At 56.2% G+C, this 21,600-nt stretch overlaps 1 protein-coding gene across 1 annotated transcript; it reads right to left on the bottom strand.

Annotated features, from left to right (window-relative positions):
• Nucleotides 1–10,550: 10,550 nt before the first annotated feature.
• On the bottom strand, nucleotides 10,551–12,578 carry VRTN (vertebrae development associated). Its single transcript, XM_086613830.1, has one exon. The coding sequence runs from the start codon at nucleotides 12,576–12,578 to the stop codon at nucleotides 10,551–10,553; it is 2,028 nt and encodes a 675-aa protein (XP_086469956.1).
• Between the last annotated feature and the right edge of the window lie 9,022 nt (nucleotides 12,579–21,600).

Raw genomic sequence — 21,600 nt, 5'->3', positions numbered from 1 at the left:
ACTGGGCCCTGCAAAGGCTTATGATGGTAATTTCTACCCAGAAATCTGGGAGGGGTGGAGGCCTGAAGGACTCCACTGGTGGCACTTCGGCAGGGCCTCGCACACAAAAAGGGGTGGAAAGAAAAGTGCAGTGTGACACTCAGAGCCCAGGGTGGGAGTGCTGCTTGTGAGAGGATGAGATCCAGAGAGAGAGGGGGAAGACTTGGACAGAGCCTGAGATGCACGGGTGACCCCAGCACACTTCTTCCTACACCTCGGAGAGGAGTGTCTCCGTCCATCCAAAGGCTCTGCTGATAAGGACATCCCATGCCTCCCACCTCCATCTTACTTTCGCTAATTTGTATATCGTCAGCGACACATCAGGTGCTTCAGAGGTGGGTGTGAAGGCAATAACTGCCCCAAAAGGCTGCGGTTGAAAAGCCCTGCCTCACCCCCCCTTTCCCAGCATCCACCTTGACCTTCCCTCGCCCTGGCCACGGCTCCCCTGCCGCCTCCTTCCCACATGTACAGGGGGCTGTGGGCAGACTCTGGGCACCCATCGCCCCCTTCACGGGATTTCTGGGCAGGCTGCGGCCAGCTCTTCGAGAGGCACAGCATGTTCCTCCAGCTGGGTGCCATTCAAATGTACATTTCATCCTAAAGAAGCATGTTAATGTCTGCGATTGCTGTTGTACTTGAGCCATAAAAGACAAGCACATCAGAGACCTGTTCAGGAGCCAGTCGGAAAGTTCCCGTTACATTTTATAACATGGAAGAGCTAATAAAAAAAGCAGGAAAAAACGTCTCTGTTTGTAAGGACATGGAGCTGGCTAGCGAGGAGGTGAGCTTTGCAGGAATGCTGAGCTCGCGGAAACCCAGAGGGGTTTATGCAGATCCCAAAGGAAGTTATAATCCAGCTGGTGTCTGGGCAACTCAGAGGGAGACGTACTGCGATGCAGATTGCAGCGTGGCACTGGGAGCAGGATGGAAATGTAGGCTTCTTGCCATGTGCAGATAGACAAGAGTTAGGGAGAGAGACTGGAGCCTTGCCTATGTTCAGGCTGCTTCGCGTGTAGCAGAAGCGTAAAATACACGTGCTCAAAGAGGGACAGAAGAATACGAATGTCAGGAGGGAATAAGCAACTCTCGCTCCTGATGGTGGACAGAGAAATGGGATCTGCAGGGAAGGACTAGGGTGTCCAGAAGAGATGATGTGGCTTAGAGAGAAGCGATGAGGGGCACCCTCTCCTGTACGTGCTCAGCCTTCCTGCGCATCTGTCTCCCCAAATAACCAAGCGGGGCAGGAGCACTGTGTCAGGAGAGGGGACATCCGCGGGTGCGACCAGACCCACTGCCCCCCCCAGCTCAGTGCCACCCCATCCAAAGCCCTCCCCACCTCTCGCCCTCAAGCATCCCCAAATGAGGGGTGGCCGGCTGCTGGGGACAGGGGTGGGGGGCTCTCCGCCGATTCTGGTCCAGACAAAACCGTCGGGGCTGCTGGACCAGAATCGGCAAAGAGAAAGTGCATTTGCTGTGAATTTGCAGCTCTGCCAGCTGGTTTCCTCCAGTGTCTGCCCTGGGTTGGGGGGCAGCAGCCCCCAGCCCACTGCCCGTGGGCACCCCGTTCCCCTGCTCCCCAACTTGCCTCTTTGTCATTTTTTAATTGGAGATGCAACAGTCAAGGACAGGCTAAAGGGCCAACAGAATTAAAGTGTTTTCCACTAATAGTCTGAATCTCTGACAATCTTGTCAAAGGGGGGAAAAGGGGCTGTGCCATAGCATCCCTAACGGGGGCATTATGCAAATGGAGAAATTAGTTGGAAACAGCCTGAAGGGAAACACGTGGAAATTGAAATCTGAGGACCAGCATGGAGACTGCTGCTGAATAACTTATTATAGACTCACAGCTTCTGCTGCAGCCACCAGAGCAGACGGGAAGAAAGCAAAAGGCAACCAGGCACCGCAGCCAGGGAATACACAAGCTCCAGAAATGTGATTGTGCTTACAAAAAAAAAAGTTAAACTAAACCCTACCAGTGGGTGTGGAAGAGGTGACTTTTCACCCCCTGCCTCCTGTCCTGCCAGAGGAGGGGTTCCCTCTCCCACTCAGGACCCCAGCCCCACGGCAGAGCTCTGTAATGGTCCTGATCCCACAGGGGATACTCAGAAATCTGGGGTGAAGGAGGGATAGCCTTGAATTCTGGCCTGGCAACACATCTAGCCAGAAAAGGAGAAGGGAGAGCAGGGGGTCTGGCAGGTCGCAGCTGCAGGAGGCGATGCGAAGGGCAGGGAGTGCGGAGACAGTCTGTGCCCGTGCACAGGGGCAGTGGAGGAGCGGGATTCCTGGTGGCTGGTGAGAGCAGATTTGGGGTTCTCTGAGCTTGGTTAAATAGTCATGTCCTACAGGGGTGTACACCGCAACCTGCTGTCCTTCCCCGCACCCCAGAGCTTTCTAAAAGATAATCACAAGAGGTGCTGAAGGGTCCCATGATATACCAGAACAAGCTCCCCCTTCTCCATTCATGAGTAATTATTTGTCCATAATTAGAACATCTATTTGCAACTGAGTTCCCCACCAGCTGGCTGCAGGTGCCCGTCCCTGCGAATGCAGGAGCCGTCTGGCACCCCCAGCGCAGGCTCGGTCCTGCAGTCCCTGGCTCCAGTGACCCTGTCCCACTGCCCTCTTGCCCACTGCTCCCCAAACGCCCCTGCCCTGGCCCTGCTGCCCCACCAGCAACTCCAGTCCTCACTCCAAGGTGGTGCCACCAAGAGACAAAGAAAGCCACCAGAAAGCCTATCCCCTGCCTCTTCTCCCCTGCCCACACCCGCCACCCCTCTCTTCTCTCACATGCTGGGTGGCTTTTGGACTGCGAGAAGTGCTGTCACCAGGTGTCCCAGATGCCCTCCTGCTGTGATGACAAGGCAGATGAGCAAGCCCCACTCCCCGCTCCCCAAGGCCGGCTGAACACCTCGTCCCTCCCTCCCCTGCCCTGGGGATGCTCCTCGCTCAGCCAAGAGCTCGGGGATCGATGTCTGAGGTGTGCTGGGCTCCCGTTTCTTTTCCCAGCAGTGAAAAACGTGTTGTCTTCCAGCTTGAGCTCCTTCCGTAACCTCTGCAACATCAAGGTGAGCAATTCCCGGCAGGCATTTTTCTTTGGAAACAGCTAAGGACAAGGCAGATGGAGTCCATGAGAAGGGCAAGGGCGGACTTTGAATCCTGCCTCCTTCTGGGATGCAGCCAGGGAGAAGGCTGCCGAGGAAGGAAAGTGCTGGTGCCTCGTCCAAAGATCTGAGCAACTGATGCATCTGAGCCACTGCCAGTTTCCCCCAGCGCTGCTCGCCCCTCAGCAAGCACTGCGGCATGCTGAAATGGGGTCACTAGCTGCAGACCAGGGCTGCGGAGTGGTGATGAGGGATGTGGGGATGGGGCTGTTCTGGATCTCATTCCTTTTCTCACAGGGATGAGGTGAGAGGACGGAGAAGAAGGGAAAAGAAGTTGGTGCGGTTTGTGGGGGATACAAGACCCCTGCAGGACCCTGTCACCAGCTGAAGAGATGCACTGGGGCACTGCTCCTCCCGCATCCTCCCAGGCAACCTGCCTCTCCTTGGGGTCATCCCCGAGGTGGGTGATGTGGAAAGCACCGGGGTGGGGTGCGGGGTGTCCTTCCTGCTGCGTTCCCAGCACCTCCAGCTCCCCGGGAGGACGCAGCCCATTGCAGAGGCAAAGCCACCGCCTGCCCTCCAAGCAGTGCCCGTTGGTGGGGTGGGATTGCAAGCAGTGGTGGTGGGGCAGAAACATGTCGATTCTCCCCCTACCTGTCCTCTGGAGGCTGGCGAGAAAAGAGACACAGGGAAATAAAAGCGGAGTAAGTCCTTCACCTCACTTAATGGCACAGTCAGTGTTTTCCCTTCACAGTAATCCCGTAAGGAAATAGCTAATTATCTGAGACAGGGCAAATTTTCTACTCCTGTCAAAAAAAAAACCAAAACAACAAAAAAACCCATTTAGCAGTGTAGCTTTTTGCCTAGATTATCCTTTCCCCTTTGCTCCCCAAAACCAGCCCGCAGCGGAGCGAGCGCAGGGAGGCACAGCCTGTGGCAATGCCATCTCTCCTGGGGCTGGCAGGAGAGGATTATTGCAGAGAGAAGCCAATTAAGAGCCATCACTCAGGCATCAGCTGCTGTGAAATCAGGAGGCTCGTTACCTCTCCTCTCCCCGCAGATGCAGACACCAGCTCCCACTTCCACCGCCTCCGGTAGCCACACATGCTGGCACGCACTGGTGGGGCTGAGCTATCCCCATGAGGCAGGAGGACAAGCGGTGCTGAGAGGGGACAGAGTGCCAGGTGAGGACACCTTGCTGGGGACACAGCAGATGCTGTCCCCATGGCATGCGGTGATCCATGGGTCTCGGTGCGATGCCACGGGAGGGGTTGGTTAGTGAGGGTGATGCACTGGAGGGTCTTGGCATCACTCTGCGCTGCTCATCTGTCCCCTCTGCAGCACGGAGGGGCTGTACCCCCACACGACGCCCTCTCCACTGTCCCCCTCCATGTCCCCGTGGTGTCTGGGCACAGGAGACCATGTCTGCAGATGTACCCCTCCTCTGAGCAGACCTGTGTTGCTGTCGCTGGTGCCCGGGCTGTGTCTCAGAGCCAAGGACTTTGCAAGTGAACCACAGCTCCCCTGTAGAAGGTGTATCTTAAAAATGCAATTTAAATATCCTCAGAAGTCAAACTTTGGGGGCTTTGGAGACTCCAGACTAACAAGTGCCAAAGAGTCTGACTTGCGAGCTGCAAGGTCAGACAGGGCTTGTGTCCTCTCACCCCAATGGGCAGGAGCTCCCCCAAGCAGAGCAGCTGGTGCTGCCTCTTCAGCCGTGCCAGAGAGCAGGATGGGACTGGGACATGGGCTCACGTGTGGCTGGTGGAAGAGACTCTCTTCTCCCCCCAGCTCCCACACTCTGCACAGCCGGGATTTTTCCACCTCCTTTTCCCAGCAAGCAAAAGCAGCAGCCATCTGGCCCTTGGGGAAGCGGTTCCCTCTCATGACTTCCGCTGACGTTTCAAACGTGCTGCTCAGGTCCCACGTGCATGGGGCTCCTTTCTGCTGCCAGCCCTCGGCCCTGGTGCCACCAAGGTCCACCCGGCTCCCTTTGCTCATACCGTCATCTCTGCTGCCTGGGAGAGGCTGAGCTGCCAGGCTCTGTCCCCGTAGGGCACATCTTCCCCATCGCTGCTCCTCTCTGAAGCTCCCCAGTTCATCCGGGCTTTTCCAGATTATTCACTTCCGAAAAACGCTGTGATGTCCTGCAATTGCTCTAGCGCTGGACACAGACAACACAACCCCTGTGCCCATTTCTGCTCAGGAGCTTTTCTGGCTGCAGGGCTGCACTCAGCTCGCTCCCGTCCTTGGGAGCCTTTTGGAGGCTTCGCAGCAGAAATCCCCTGGCTCCGCAAGGGCTCCCTCTTTACTTTTGGAGACATGGCACTTAACTGGTTTTTAATCCGGTCAGCACTTGCTGGCTTTGTTTTTAAATCAATCCTGTTGCTTAATCAAAACGTCAGGCAGGACCAAACCCAGTGTCTCGCGGAAGCCGGAGTGCAGTTGGAATGCTGCCTTCTCCTGCCATGGGGAGCTGAGGGACAGCCCCATGGGCAAGGGTTCCCTCCCGCCGCACAGGCAGGCTCCCTGCCTGCCCCCGGCCCACACTCACCTGGTTGCAGAAGCTCTAGTAAGACAGAACTTTATTTTCAAGCATCTGAGTTTGGCAGGAGGTGTCCATCCCGCTGCAGCTCTCCTACCTTCCCCCAGTGCTGTGGCTACTGAAGCAATGGAGGACAGATGAGGAGAGGGGCAAAGGAAGAAGCCAGGGAAGGAGAAATGAAATGCAAATAAATGCAGTATCTGCCAAAACACCTTCCTCAAAGTAATATATCAAAATCGAGACGCAGGCAGTAAACTCTTGACAGTATTAGGCTAGAAAGATGGAAGTTTTTCCTTCCTGAAGTGCTGTCATATCTGAGTATTTTCTCTGAAACTCCAGCGTTTTGCAGATGTTGACTGTGCTAAATTAGCATTACACGTCAGCTCCCTTGTTTTCTAGAAGAGGAAAGACACAGAACGCAGCATCCAGACCTTGGCCAGACTGCTGGCATGGTGCCACACCAACAGTTGCCAGGTGGGGGCTGGTTCAAGAAAGCTAAGACAGGTATTAATGGGTTATTAATATTTTAGAAGATCTATCTGTTGGGCTGGAGGACAAAATACTTGGGGATCCATATGAGGACTGGCCATCCATATCTTCCCTAGCAAGTCAGCATAGATAGGAGGGGTGCCGTGGTGCCATTGGCTAATGAGACAAAATCAGGAGGGTTTGGAAACACAGAGGAAGAGTAAAGAAACTGGGCTGTCTTGAAGGCAGGAGAGGTGGAAAACTGGATGAAGTTCAAGGAGAAGCGATGAGGGGTTGCCAGCAGGAATTGCTGCTGCAGGCAGGGAGCTCCTCAGCCAGCAGGGACCAGGGAAAGGCCTGAGCCATCGCTGCAACGTGAAAAAGGTGGATCTGATGTGAAGATCTACAGGGCAAATTGGTCAGCAGATCCATGCAGGACAACACCAGGGCAGTGGTGGGCCACAGCTGGACTCCAGGAGACATTCTCAGCCATGGTGCGCACGATATGGGGTTTAATGGGAAGGAGGCAAAAGCGGGGGGCAGGAAAATGAGAACAGGGACCTGGCCATGGCTAGTGTAACCTGCTGGGACGGAGGCAGATGGTTCCCCACAAAAACCCTGGGGGCACAGAAGGAAAAGGACTCTCCTCTCAACAACTGGGTTGGCTCAGCAGCGCTAGTCGCTTGTAGCCTGGACCTATGGAGGGAATTACTTTTTTCCTTTTTCTCCTTCTCTTCTCTCCTTCCCTCCCCACATGGATATTCTTGATAATGAATTGCTTTTGTGCCTGTCAGCTCAGGAGCAGTTTTGAGTGGTGGCACTGACTTTTCTGTCCTCCTGTTGCTGCTACATCTCCACTCTGACGATGCCAGCAAAGCACAAGACCTGTCTTGCCAACCTCAACCCTTTTGCTACCTTGAGATGCTTTTAAGACCAACACTACTACTCTCTGCACCAATAACCAGCTGCCTGTGCAAAATCTGGAGGCAAAGCGGTGCTTGAGCTAACATGTACCAGGTAAGTGCCCCAAAGCTTTGCTTGGGAATAATCAACTCTTCCCATGGCACAGCGTCCAGGCAGGCTCTGCTGCACTGTCACCCACCTCCTGCACCTGCAAACCCCGTCCCACGGACATGAACCGGGTGCATTAGTGGTGGAGCAGAGCCCTAAATTGCAGGTGGGTGGGGGCTCTGCATTTCACTTACCTTTGAATTTCCACCTTTGCTGGGGTTGGTGCCTTTAAGCACCCACCTGCGAAGGAGCTCAGGTGGCACTTGAGCTAAACCTTGCTCTGCACATGCAAAGGGAGAGATGCACGGGCTCGTGCCCAGCAGCATGGTGCCGAGCAGCTGAGGCTGCCTCAGATTTGTTTCCTGCCACCAGCTCAAAGTGAGAGCAGCGCGACAGGTATGAATCAAGTGCTACGGTTTCCCCCGTTTAAACTCTGCTCTGCCACAAACTACATCAGTAAATACCAAGCAGCTGCTATTTAGGTGGTGCTGACTGGCAGAGACCCACCATGACTCTGCTGCCATCAAGGTGCAGGGAAGGAGACACGAAAGGGCACTTGTAGAACTCCCCAGAGGGATGAGTATTATTTTCCAACCATGCCCCACCCAGTCATCCAGCTAAGGGCAGAAAAGCCATCACACCTAGATCTCTTTACCAGGGCTCCTCAAAAGTGTCTTCCAAGGGGCTGGTGGAGGATGGGGGAAGAAACCCAAGGCCTGTGCCAGGGACAGGTTCATCTTGCAATCACACCCCAGTGCGAGGCATGCAATGCTCCCAGTTTGGGGAGAGGAGGGTGATGGGAAGCAGGAGAAGCCATCCCCCTGCCCTGCAGAGCAACGGGTACCTCCCACCACGGAGGTTCCCCCAGGCTCCCCTGGTGCTCACCTGCCCCCAGCAGCAGCTGGCAGCCACCCACCACGCTGTGCCACACGGATGGATGCCCCAGCCACTGCCCTGCTGCTGGGCACACTCTGCCCCACCCTCAGGGTCACCCAAACGGGGCCTGTGTTAGCACCCATGGTCAGAAAACCCTCCCTGCTCCTTCCCTCAGCTCAGCTGAGGAAGGGCACACTCCAGTGGTCTCGCGTCCACCTTTGCAGCCGCTGCTGAAAGCAGCTAGCTCTGGCCTCCAGGAGTTTAAAGACACAGGTAATCATTCTGGAGTAATTACCAGCTTACTCCCTTGGAGGAGTTCACTGGTAAGAAGTCGCTGGCAGATAATTACTCCAATTACTTGCTGACACACAGAGCCCAGGGGTCTCTGCAGCAGCACTCGGCGATGCTCCGCAGCTCCCCAGGGCACCCACTGCCCTGGATCCCCTCCTCAGGGACTGCACAGGGTACGTTGGGGTGGATGGCTGGTGGTGAGAATGCACAGGCACCAAGGACATGGAGCTAAGTGGTATGTGAAGAGACACCCCACTGGCTCAGCACCACTCCAGCACACAGCTCAGGTCCAAAGGTGCCACAGAAAGACTCTGAGCCCTCCTTTCTCAAACAGGCTGATGCCCAGGAAAGCTCAGCTGGGCTTTCTAGCACAGGTCACCCTCTGCCTAACGAACTGGTGGTCAACAAAGCCAGATTGCATCTAAAGCAGGACCAGGCTGCAGTAGGGACTGAGAGGTCCCAGCCTTTTGAAGAAAGAAAAGGTATTTGCGAGCAAGGCTGAGGGGGGTGTTATAGCATCTCAATTCCTATCAAGGTCACTGAAGTTCCCTATCCCCCTGCAAAGGCCTGAGGGTAAGGAAGACAAGACTCAACCCTGCTGTTAGACCCAGCCTCAGGGGCTGATCTTGTAGATGCAGGGCTCAAGAAGCTCTCTTCTCACATCTGCAGGGCACTCTGACTCCCAGCAGCTCAGTGGGAAATCAGAGCAGGTACTGCAGTTGTCACCATCCTCCTCAGCAGTAGCACCAGCCCCAGAGCCCATCCCTGCACAGCCATGCTCTCCTGCACAGGGAAGCTCAGACACTACAAAGTGAAGGCTTTTTGGAAGTTCCCAGCAGCTCCTGGGCTTGCAGGAACCCCCACACCCTGAGATGCTGGCAGGGCAGAAATGCAAACAGCTGGTTTCAGCCTCCCAGTACAGCACCAGGGCAGGGCCACCTGCTGACATCTCAGAGCTTGCCACCGCCTCCCTGCTGTCACACAGAGCTGTGCCCACTGTGTCATCCCCTAGCCTTGCATTGTGTCTGGGAGGCGAGTCCCAGCCTCTCTCCAGGGAGAGCTCAGCCCGTGCCAGGCCTCCAGAGCACCACTGAGCAGGTGGTCCCCACCAGGTCCCAGGAAGCAGAAGAGAACCTTCACACAGGCAGGGATTGAGGCATGCACAGGCTCTCCCTGGCCACAAGCCAGATTTAGAAGCAGATGTGGATGCGAGAATCCTGCCCAGAAATCACAAGCAAGAGTAAGGGTCCACACAAGACTAGGAGTGGAAGATTCTTTATTGCTTTGGTTTCTTACAAGTGAGATACGTGCACCTAGGCTTGCTGCAAGGAGACACCCATGCTGCGTCCAGCTTGCAGCACAGCGCTGGAGGTGCAGGGATGCTGGGCACACAAGTTTTGGTCTCTCTGCCTTCTCCCAGACACCAGGGAAGAGAGACACCAGGAAAATAAGGCAGCTGCCAGCTGTGTGAGTTAAGGATTGCATGACAGGTTATTGCTACAAGACTAGCTGTCAGGGACAGCTTCTCTGGAGCCTGCAAAGGACACTGGCTCCTAGCTTAGCATTTCCACAGACAGATGACAGTGGAGACATGAAGAAGTCTCCTCTTCCACCAGCCTCTGCTACCTCTTCCACCAGAGGCAGGCATTAAGAGTCAGCAAGCCAAGGTGGCATCAGTGCTGACCCCAAGCGAAGCTTATATTCTCCTTAGCTGAAAAGGACCCAGATCAAAGGTGCTCCTCCTGTAAAGCTGAGCTCCTCAAAACTATCCAAGCCCCTCCTCACCCACAGCTGAGACAATGCTGCTCTGCTCACCACAGGCATGCTGGGCACCTCTACATTACCCATTCAAGCAAGTGTCCAGGGCAAAGACACCTTCACATCCTCCATCTCAAGAGGCCCAGCAGCATCCTGTGACACGGGCATGGTACTTGCTCCCTCGCTCACCCTCCGAGCACAGAAAGGACAACCTCCCAGCCCCTCTCCTTCGGGGCAGCTCAGTGCCTTCTCCTTCCACTCCTCCTGTCTCTGGGAACGGGCACTGTGCAGATGCTCCCATACCTGATTGAGCCACACACAAAAGAAAACCAGAGACTAGGAACAAAACAAAACCAAACTGGAACAAAAGTTAGATTGGGGCCCCAGCCCAGGCACCCCACCAGAGAGCCAAAGGGCACATCAGCAGAGGAGCTGTGGCCAAGCCAGCTGGCAACCAGCACTCAAGCATCCACGAGCGTCAGCCCATCATGCAGGGCGCGCTTCCACATGTAATATGTAGAACGAGCTGTGAGCGGGAAGCGGGCACTGAATTCCTTGTAGGTGGGGAAGGTCTTTGACTCGAAGCGCTGCTGCAGGAACAGCTTGGCCTGTGCCTTGAACTGGGCAGTGGCAATCACATCCATCACAAACATCCGGCTGTTGGCTCTCTCCGACATGGCATAGCCTGAAATGGTGGCATTGTATGGTGTAGCTGGCACCGTCTTGTCTAGGTGCTTGGTGGCTACCTCCATGTGGCACTGGGGCTTGAGGCCTGGCTCTGCTCTTGGAGGCACCAGGGAAGCCACTCGGTTCAATGGCTGGCCAGAGCTGGTCCAGGGCAGGCGATGCTGCCCAAGAGCCCGGCCACTTCCCTTCCAAAACCAGTAGGCTGTGGAGGAGAGAGATGGGTAACGCAGGCGGTACTTGCAGAACGGCAGCCGCCACTGCTGGACCTGCCTCCTGGCCACATCTCGCAGCTGCTTTCTCCAGCACAGAGAGGGCTTGAGCTGCAGGAGACTCCTGGGTGCCAGTTGGTCTCCATTCAGCCTCTTCCTAACAGGCATGCTACTTGGCTTCAACTGCAGGAATGGCTTTCCTATCACTAGAGGTTTCTGGTTATCCAAGGGAGACTGGGGGGGTTTGAAGTTGGGGTTGTCCTTGATTGCTTTTCTTCGCCAATTGTAGTAAGTGGACCTGGAGATGCCAGGGAAGCTGCGCTTGAAGCATCTGTAAGGCACCAGAGTGTTCATGGAAATGCATTTCTCCAGGTAGGACTTGGCTCCTTGCATGAAGATCCCTGCTTGGATGGGGTCCAGGGAAGGACTCGGGCATCTTAAGCTCCCCCCTGAATTTGCTGGCTCATCCACATTAGCCTTTTTTGGGACAACCCTGTGAAGCTCCTGCAACCTGTGGGCCTCAGCCAGAGCAGAGGCATCACCATTGGCCATGCTCTGCATCTCATGCTTCCAGGCGTAGTACGTGGATCGTGAGATTTCTGGAAACATTTGTCGGAAGTGCTGGAGGGGGATTATATTGCCCTCCTGAAAGCAGGACTGGAGGAAGTGTTTAGCTGCAAACCTGGCAGCTGCTTTCTGCCGATGTTCACGAGACTGGCGCTTCCAGCGGTAGAAGGTGCTCTTGGTAATGCTGTACCGGTCACGCAGGTTGGAGTAGGTCAGCTGGGGGTCACTGTTCAGCAGCTCAAGGGTCTTCATGGGTTGGACAGGAGGCTCTGGCGAAGGCATTGTGGGTTCTAGCTCCTCCAGGCCAACCACAGCCACGAAATACTGCGCCTTGAAGACCTGCCGGGAGAGCTGCTGCCCCGACCACATGATGTGGAGCGTTGAGGTTCGTGGGCCACACTTCCTGGGCCGGATGAGCCGGTTGAAATAGGGCCGGATCTTCAAGTTGCTCATAGGGTAGATGGAGTAGATATTACACTGCAGTACTGAGGCAAGAGCATAGACATGCCACATGTTGGCAAAGGTGCCAGGAAAACAAGTAGCTTTGATATCAGCATCGAAGATGGCCTCCAGGATAGCCATGGGGAGGCTGGTCATCTCTGGGGTCTCCTCAGTGCAGAGGGAGTAGCGGGCAGCCTGCAGCATCACCTTGGAGTCAATCATGCCATTCAAGTAGTATTGCTTGTGTAGCAGCATCTCCACCACCGTACGCACCTGCAGCTCCAGGCTGAGGCTGGGGTTGCCCCAGAGCAGCACACTGGCAGCCTCAAAGAGGCGGTTGCCCTCACCTTTGCAAACGAGAGGCAGCATGTTACTTGGGGCATCCTCAGGATAGAGGCTCCTGGCTACCCGGTCAACCTCCAGCTCCTCTTGAAACTGCCTTGCACAATAGCCAGGCAGGGAGAAAGATGACAGGGTCCTCTCTGCCTCCAGCGCAGCACTGGTGAGGCCCTCCAGACCAAAGCATTCCGTGGCTTCCTGCAGCTCCTGCAGCACAGACTGCACCAGCTGGTGCCGCTGGATCATCCTGAAGGATGGCAAAAAGAAAGAAGTCACTGGAGATGAAGGCAGTGCATGCTCCAGACTGCCACGGGCCTGGCCTCCAGGTTCAGTTCTTCCCCAAAGGGCAAGACGAGAGAAGAAGGTAGAAGAAAGGCCACTGCTCACCCTTCCACCCACACTCCCAAGGACAGAGGACAAAGCCTGGGTCCGCACAGGCAGACCTGGGACAGGGACACGGGCTCAGCTTGCTCTCCAATGACCTCCTGTGGGCAGCACACATGGCGCACAGCCTCCAGAGACACTCACCTAGGTGAAACCAAGGAGTGACTGCATCCATCGGGGTGGGAAGCCAGGTCACCTCCTGCCCCTGCACACCTGGCTTTGCACCAACCTCACTCCTACATCCATCTCTCCCACCAGTAGCTCCATCCCTTTCGCTTCCATCCCAGCCCTCTACCAGAACCCAGAGAGAAGAGAGCCTCAAAGGGGAAACGTTTGTCATCTCTGCAGGAAGGGACCTGTGACAGAGCAATACTGTATGGGGGTGCAGAGGGACCCGGTCAAGGTGTTCAAGCCCAACAAGAGGGGCAAGGAGCTTTCCCCTGCCTCAGAGCAGGGCACTGCAGCTGCACCCATCGCATGCACCAAAAACTGCTGTCACAGAACCTGGGAAGGGAAGAGACAGAGGCAGCCCAAGCCACAGTTACTGCTGCCCGAGCTGACACTAGATGTCACTTGCTGCTCAGCAGACACACACCACCAGCCAGGGAAAAGCCACAGAAGGAGGGCTTCTCCTAGACGAGCTACCAGGCAGGAGACAACCCAAAAGCGCAGTCAGAGCATGAGTGCTGGGTGGATAGTTCAGAGGCTGTTTGGAGCCCTCTTCCCTGCCCAAGCCCATCCCAGTCCTGTCCCTCGTCCCTCTGCACACCAGCTTCCACTCAGGCAATCCAAAGGGTCAAACCTGCACTCCTCCCCTTTGTCAGCTTTGGTCCTGATGCCTACGTGGCTCTGCCCTCACCGCCCCAGGAGCTTTCATGATGGCTGTAGTCCATACCCCATGATCCAGCTCCACCAGCGCATCCCTCTTCAGCACCCTTTTCCCCATTCGCCAGTCCAGTCCCTCCCTCTTCAACCAAGGCACTACAACACTTCACTCAACCAGGAAACCAAATCTGATCTATTGTCTCCTAAGGCTCATTCACATGCCACCCCCAATGTGTGGGGCATCACTTTGTAGTATGCTCGATTCACATCCCAGCTGGAAACACACCTTCTCACAGCACTTCACAGGTATCACTATGGACTTGCAGCTCCACAGGGAGATGGGGAAATAGCAGAACCAGGCAGGAAAAGCAGCAGCTCTGCAGTAAAGCAGATGTCCCTCCTGACCTCTCCCAATTCTCAGCCCTGCACCCTGCTGCAGGTAAGGTTATTATTGCTGTAGCATCTACTGACCCTGGCCATGACCAAACAGCAAGCAAAACGAGGTGCCACAGAATCACACAGACACATCCTAGCTACTTCACCACAAGAAGCCTCCATGCTGCTTCTGCCCCTTGCCATTAATCAAGTCACAGCTCATGACCAAATTGACTCTCTTCCCCTGCTCCAAGCTCCTTCACCGTCTTCCACATGTCAAGCGCCAGGGCCCTCTCTTACAGCTGTTCCCACAGCTGTGGGGCATCAGGTGTCAGAGACAACACAGGAGAACGCACACAACTGTGAAGCAGGGGAGATCCTGGTCTGAGCACGTATAGGGTTGTCACTTCAAGTCAGGTCTGCATTGTTGTTCTCCCGTAGTTTGTAGAGGTTCATAGAAATTTTGACTAAGCCTGTAGTGAACAACATGTGCTCGAGGAGCTGAAGCAAAGACATCCCTCAGGAGAGCTGCAGGGCTGGCATAGCCTGCCAAGCTTTTTCAGGGCTGGCCACCTCCCCCTGCAGCAGCAGCCGCCCCCGGCTCCCCTTTCAGCCTCCGCAGCCCAGCTCAGCACTCGCCCCTCCCGGCAGAGCCAGGGAAGGCAAGACAAGCTTTTCCCCTGGAGGGAGTGAGGAGCTGACAGGCTAGAGAACATCAGTAACAACCCTGGTCTTTATGGCCTGGTGGGCATTTCCCACCCCCTTATAGCTTGTGGGGAAAAATGCGGGGTGGGGGGGTGTGGTGTGAGAGGGAGAGCTGGAGGCACAGGACTGAATCCTTTTCTTTAGCAATAACCCCCCAGCCTCAATGTCACTGCCAGCTCCTGCTGTCCCGAGCACCAGGACTTTGAAGGCAATCCTGAGGCAAAACCTCCAGCTGAAGCGGCACAAACGAGCTCCTGGGGCAGAGCGAAAAGGGGATTGGGTAAGTCAGAAGCAAAAGTCAGCCAAGCTGGGGGCTTGGGTTCATCATCAGATCAAACCCAGCAGCTCAACACGGAGGACCTGCTGCAAAAGGAACGTTTTCACCTGCACAGCCCCAGCAAAGCCAGCTGAACGAGTGCTCTGTAAACCGCCTCAGCACCAAGAGGCAGCCAAAGGAGCTTTTTGCTGCTGATAAAGGAGGCTTTACCTAACCTGGCCACTTTTGCATTGTAGCAGATAAGCAAGCACTTGCAGATCACGTTCCCTCACCTAAACTGATGGGTTGGTGGCATCCAGTAGTGCAAGTTCCCCAAGCCAGCCCCAAAAACGCTCCCACCAGCAGGAATCCAGGAGACCTCAGCTCCTGCTGCCCCGGCTGCTCACGACTGCCTGTGACTTTCAGGAGCAGGGGCGTCCATGCACCCCAGCCCCGCTGGGTTGAGTGGCTCACGCCCAGACCCAGCTGCGGGCTCAGGCCGTCCCAGCAGTACAGGTTCTCATTGAGGAGACAGTTTGAACCACTGCAACTGCACAACGGAAGTAGGAATCTCAAGGAGCTGTCTAGGCCAGAAACGTCACCACACCAGAAATCCTAGAGCAAGGACTTGGATTCTGGTGGGTGAGCAGCACCGGTAGCCCAGGCAGCAGGAGAAGCCCACTCTGTCTGCCGACACCCACATCTCCACCGAAGCCCAGAAATGGGGCAACACTTGCCTGGAGAGAGGAAAACCACGGACCTGCCTCACCCCAGGCCAAAGCTCTGCAGCTGAGCCCGGCTTCTGCCGTCTCACCGACCGCCCGGGCTGCGAGCGGTGCCTGACAGCCGCCTCCAGCCACGGCCACCCGTGAGCGCGCACCCGCGGCCGCCCCCACGGCCGCTCACGCCTCTCTCGAACGCGGCGGACGGAGGCGGCTCCGTGCGGCCGCCCTGGGACGGGGAAAGCCCCGGGACCGGGATGGGGGCACAGGCGGCCGCTCCTCTCGCCCGGGAGACAAAAGGACGAACAGCCTCGGGGAGGGGGAGAGGTCGCCGGTAGCCGGGCAGCCGCCGAGCAGGGACCGAGAGCAAGGCGAGGCGGGGCGCCCGGCCACCGGAGGAAGGTGCCCGCCGCGGCAGGGCAGCCCGCGGGGTCAGGGTTAGGGAGGGACGGCGGGGAGCCGCGGCCCCGACGGCGCCCGGCCCCGCACCACACTCACCTGGCTCCGCGAGTCGGGTCGCGCCCCGCCCGCGCCCTGGGCCGCCGCGCACCTTTAAGGGCGGCGGCAGGAAGCGGCGCGGACCCGCCGCCGCCGCTCCGGTGCCAGCCCCGCAGTGACCCTCGGGAGCGGGCGGCCGCGGGCGGCGCCGGGCCGGGCCGAGCCGGGCCGGGCCGCCCCTCCCCGCCTGCCCACTCCCTCCCCTCCCCCGCCAGGAAGCGGGCCATCCCCGCGGCCCCGGCCCAGATGAAAGCGGAGCGGGCCGGGGGTCACTTCCAAAGCTAAAGTGATAATGGCCATTGTCCCGCCGCCGCCGCGCTTAAAGGGCCCGCCGCCTCCCGCCGCCCTGCCCCGCTGCGCCCCGGCACCCAGCCGCCCCGCAGCATCCTCCTGCCCCATACCCTGCCCCGGCCGGGAGTGGGCGATGGAGCCCACTGGGGCTGCAGGGTGGGTGTCCCACGGAGTGCATGCCTCGAGTGGGTGTCACTGTAGCCACGGGACCGTGGCAGTGGCATGGCCCATGTGCGTGTCTGCCTCCTCTCCCCACTCGCTCCTGCCGAGGCCGTGATCCTTCCTTCATGCTGCTAGCTAGGAGATGGTTACTCTTCCCTCTCCCCTCCCTAAGTGGTGTCCGTTCTCCCCCCAGCAAGGCAATGCTGGTGGGACTCCTGGGCTCATAGGGCTGACGAAGCTTAGCTGGGCTGCCCTTCAAAACCTTCTCATTTGTCTGTATGAGGCACCCAAATGATGGCAGCATTTTCCCTGGTCTCAGGTCTGGGAAGCCTCCCGGACAGGCTTACATCCAACCCGCCTGTGTCTGGGCCCTCAGTGGAGCAGCCTTCCTCCCTGCTATCTGCCCCACTGCCTCCCAAGCCTAATCTTGTGGCCGAGGTCCCCCTCCTTAACTCCCACTCGCACAATGGGTTCATCTCGTCCCTCGGCCATCACGTGAGGCTGTGCAAACAGCAGGCGCGCCAGGCATCTCACTCCGGCATCCCTGAGCCGCCAATGCCAGCTCCACCCCGCATCCTCCTCACAAGCCCAGAACATCTAGAGCTTCCTCCAGGGCCTGCTTCATCCCAAGCTACGCCACCCTGAAACGGGTCCTTGAGGAACCTATCTAGTCTTGGGTGTGAGGGCTGGCTGCCTTATAATGAGGGGACACACAGCCTGGACAACAGGGAGGAGTTGAGCTCTTCACCGACCGGTCTTGGTGCTTCACATCCCCTGTTTGCTTAGCTCCAGTTGCAAGCAGCATCTGGTTTCCTCTCCCCAGACTACCCTCTGGGATCAGCCCGGGCCCCACCACAACCCCCTCATCCAGTGAGGGGTACAAAGTAACTCCTGATGTCAGAGACGGCAAGGGCTTCCCGCCCCGCATGCCACCACCTGTGAGGAACCTCACTGTGATCACTCATTTCTGCTGCAGCGTTTGGCAACAAGAGGGCAGGAAGGCTCGTAGAGACACCATGTATGGGATTCTTGTGTCATTTGGGCAGAAAACTAAACATGGACCTTTCAAAGAGGGAAAATGTGCCCAGCTCCCTCTCCAGCTGCCCTCCCTTCTGTGTTAGTCCAGGAGGAAGCATTGTAGCACACATCAAGGCACACCTTCCTTGTGTCCTACCTCCCCCAGAAGCACATACCCCAGAGCATTTTTTCCCACTTCTCTTGTCTCACTTCTGAGCCCAAGAGCACAGGGGGAGGCCAGGCAAGGAGAGTTTGACAGGAGAAACGGGCTCCCTGGAAGCTGTGGACTGGCCGCTATGAGTCCTTCCAGCCTCAGCTAGGAGCCACCACTCCAGCTGACACCGAACTCCAGCCTTCAGTGCTCACAGGGCTCACTCTCACTCGACATAGGAAAGCTACAGGCAAGGAAGAGAGACTTAAACCATCCCCTGGTGAGCTTTTTTCCCCCCTCGGGCAATTTTCATATCTCCAAAGCCAGCTCCGCTCTCGCTATCAACCTGGCCAGTCCTGGATCTTTTCCCCTGCGGGCTGGTGTTCATATCCACAGCTGCTGAGCTCCCCTTCTCATCCTTCATCCTTTTAACTTCTTTGGTTGCAAATGCAAAACGGTGCTCACAGGGCAGTGAGACACTGGTAAATGCCGGAGTCAGCAGGGTCAGTGATTAACATAGGAGCTGGAAAACACACAAAGAGACAGCCTGGGCAGTTCTGTTATGCAGATGACTGCACACACCAGCTTCCAGCACATAAACAAGTAGTTAGCATTTTTCTGTTCCTTGGAGGAGTTCGGTGGGGGACCAGAGTGCTCCCTGGTTTAGTGCGGGATGCTTCAGCATGACAGTAGGCCATGGAGACCTTTGCAGTTTAGCTCTGGCTGCCAGAAGATTTTCTGCCAGTTGTGCTTTAACCTGCCTGCTGCAGCCCATCCGCTTTCAGGCGAGTCTCAGAGCAAAGGCGCAGAGACATCCAGCTGCACAAGAATCTCAGGGCACTGTGTTTCCAGTCACACTGGAAGGCAGGTTTTACTGTGCCAGGTTTGGGCATGGAGTCTTCTCCCAAGTCAAGAGCAACCTCTCTGTTCAACAGATAAAATTCTCATTGGTTTGAATCTGATGAGGAAGGGTGTCCTGAGGACTTGGCACTGGGTTCTTGTACAAGGTAGGGCTTCCTCTGGCTCTGTCACTGGAATGTGACAATCCTAACAGTGCCACATGTGGCGTTAAGATTCAAACACTCAGTTATCCCCCCCAGGTAGCAGGAAAGCTACTCAGTCCCACCTCCACTCCCAGCTAGGGGACCTCCAGGGGTGGAGGGAGGCAGAGCACCCTACCCACTGCAGCTCTGTCCATGGCTGGACCAGAGGAGACCATTCAGATAGGATGGGATATGGCTGAAACACCTGGGGCAGCCAGCTGCCATTCAGGGCAGGTCAGACAGTGGACCAGTTGCCAAAACCACCTCTGGAATTGGAAGAGATTGACCTAAATGGGCTAAATTGACATGTCATAGAATCATAGAATGGTTAGGGTTGGAAGGGACCTCAAAGATCATCTAGTTCCAACCCCCCTGCCATGGGCAGGGAAATCCTCCACTACACCAGGTTGCCCAAAGCCTCATCCAACCTGGCCTTGAACACTGCCAGGGATGGGGCATCCACAACTTCTCTGGGCAACCTGTTCCAGTACCTCACCACCCTCAATGTAAAGAATTTCTTTCTTATATATAACCTAAATCTGCCCTCTTTCAGTTTAAATCCGTTGCCCCTTGTCCTATCACTACACACCCTTGTAAAAAGTCCCTCTCCAGCTTTCCTGTAGGCCCCCTTTAAGTACTGGAAAGCTGCTATAAGATCACCCCGGAGCCTTCTCTTCTCCAGGCTGAACAGCCCCAACTCTCTCAGCCTGTCTTCATAGCAGAGGTGCTCCAGCCTTCTGATCATCTTCGTGGCCCTCCTCTGGACTCGTTCCAGTAGCTCCATGTCCTTCTTGTGTTGGGGACTCCAGAGCTGTCCCTCATGTCCATTCCCTCAAAGCCATTGCTGGTCTCCCAGATTCTGTTTTTTCCATCTTTCTCCCTGCAGAGAACTTTAGAGTCAGAATCTTCCTTCTGGGAAGTTGGCAGAGTTGAGACTGCTGAGGGGCTGGAAGGACTGAGAGCATGTGGGCTTCCAGGAGGGTCCTAAGTGCCTGCTGTCTTGCCTGAGTTTCTCCATGAGGAAAAGAGCAGAGCTCACAGCCTGAGATGGCAACAGAAATAGGGTTGCTGCAGCTGCAGTCTGCCTACCAGTTTTAGGGGGAAGGAAGGGCACGTGGTTCTGGTGTAACTATGCCCAAAAGGGACCTGGAAAACATGGAGTCCGCCCCAATTTTTGTAGTAACCTGTTCAGACTGAATGACAGAAGTCCTGTTTTGGGGTTCACATTATCTGGTATTTCTCATTCCCAGTCCTGAAACCATCTCTGAACCTGCTGCCTCATGCCTGGACTGAAGCCCTTAAAGGGATGCTCAGATAGACAGACTGCCGGGTTCCGCAGAGAGGTCCCATGAGGCACCCTCATGCCTGTGAATGCCCCGGCATGATGCTGGGCACCAGCAGACAGATGATGACAATTTTATTCAGTTCTGCTCACATCACACTGAGAGGGAGAGTGACAAACTATAGGGAATTTTCAGCCAGGAGCAATGGGGCTGGAGTGATTGAATTATAGGAGATGACGCAAGGAGCAAAATCTATTTAGTGGTGCTGAAGTGAGAACTGGCTGGCAGGGACAGCCAAGTGCATCAACCTCGGTGAGGAAGAGCAGTTAACATGGTTGACTTCAGCTGTGTGACCAAGGACAGAGGGATGGCACAGAGGGCAGAAGAATGCGGCCTTAACTTCAGGACAGTTTGACAGCAAAGCCCAGCCAGGAGTTTCATCTGCCCAAGGGAAGTGGGGAGCTGGTCTGGGCACCTTATACAAGATACCGGAGGCCTCTAAGGCTCTCCTACACCGTGTCACCCTCTTTCTCTGCAGTGACTCAGAGTTCGGGGTCATTCCCCTTCCTCCAGCACCTCTCAGTGCCACCTCCTCCCCGTCCTGTAGAGAACACCTGGGGCTCCCATTGCTGTTCTCTCTGACTTAAAATCCCTCCAGGGACCTCAGTGCTGCCCCGTGAGAGTCACCCAGAGTACCCTGTCCCTCTCCTAATGGTGGCTGCCTCCCAGTTCATCTTGCAGGTGATGTTCAGGACTGACCAGTCTAATGCAGCAGGAGTACACAGGAGAGCCAGGTCTGCCTATCCCCTGCTCTGGGGTAGCGGAGCCCTGACAGTAGGTCCCGTGTCTAATTCTCCTCTGCTTGGCTCAGGGCTGTTCTCCCTTCTGGCTTCTGTCCAGCTGGGCTCCCTCTTCCTTCCCATTCCATGAGATGGGAGGGAAGGTTCGAACTTGGTGCCTGTGCTGTGCCCTTGCTCCCTGAGGCTCCCCGAGGCTCCCGGCCAGATGGAAGGGAATTAAACATGAAGCACCAAGCGCAGTACCACAGCGTCGGGCAAGGACCAGGAGTCTTGGCCACATCTCGGGGTCCTGGCCATAGGTGGGAGGGGTGGGGGAGAGCCGGGAACTGCAGGAGATTCAAAGTCAAGATCAAAGCGTTTCTCTCTGAAGCCCTAACACTCTCCTTCCCTCCTACTTGCACATAAAAGCACTCTGCCCTCAGCAGGCTCTCCCTGGGGAGGGTAAGTGGAGGAGGGGGCTGCTTTCCCCCTCGTTTTCCTGTGTTACTAATAACTCTTCCCAGAGGTGAAATGGTGAAAATCCTTCCACCCCTCCTCCCCCATGCCTGCTTCTTGCCCAGATCCAAAGGGCCTGAAGCCATTTCAATGACTGTGAGTTCATGGCAGACCTGGCCCGCTTTGGGGTGTTACCAGCTGCTGCCTGCACGGGGGAGATGCAGCTAAGCAAAGCCTTTGAAGTGTACAGTAGAATGACACTGTAGGGGCAAAGCACGAGGAAAGAGGATTGAAAAGAAAGCAGAGCAGTTTGGCCCACAG

Source organism: Tauraco erythrolophus, chromosome 6 (genome assembly GCF_009769465.1).
Source record: "Tauraco erythrolophus isolate bTauEry1 chromosome 6, bTauEry1.pri, whole genome shotgun sequence".
Classification (NCBI taxonomy): domain Eukaryota; kingdom Metazoa; phylum Chordata; class Aves; order Musophagiformes; family Musophagidae; genus Tauraco; species Tauraco erythrolophus.
Note: the sequence above shows the minus strand (reverse complement) of the source record. Positions and strands in the feature narration are given on the sequence as shown.

Coding starts and splice junctions, on each gene's coding strand:
- VRTN (XM_086613830.1), bottom strand. CDS start 12,578: ATGATCCAGCGGCACCAGCTGGTGCAGTCTGTGCTGCAGGAGCTGCAG.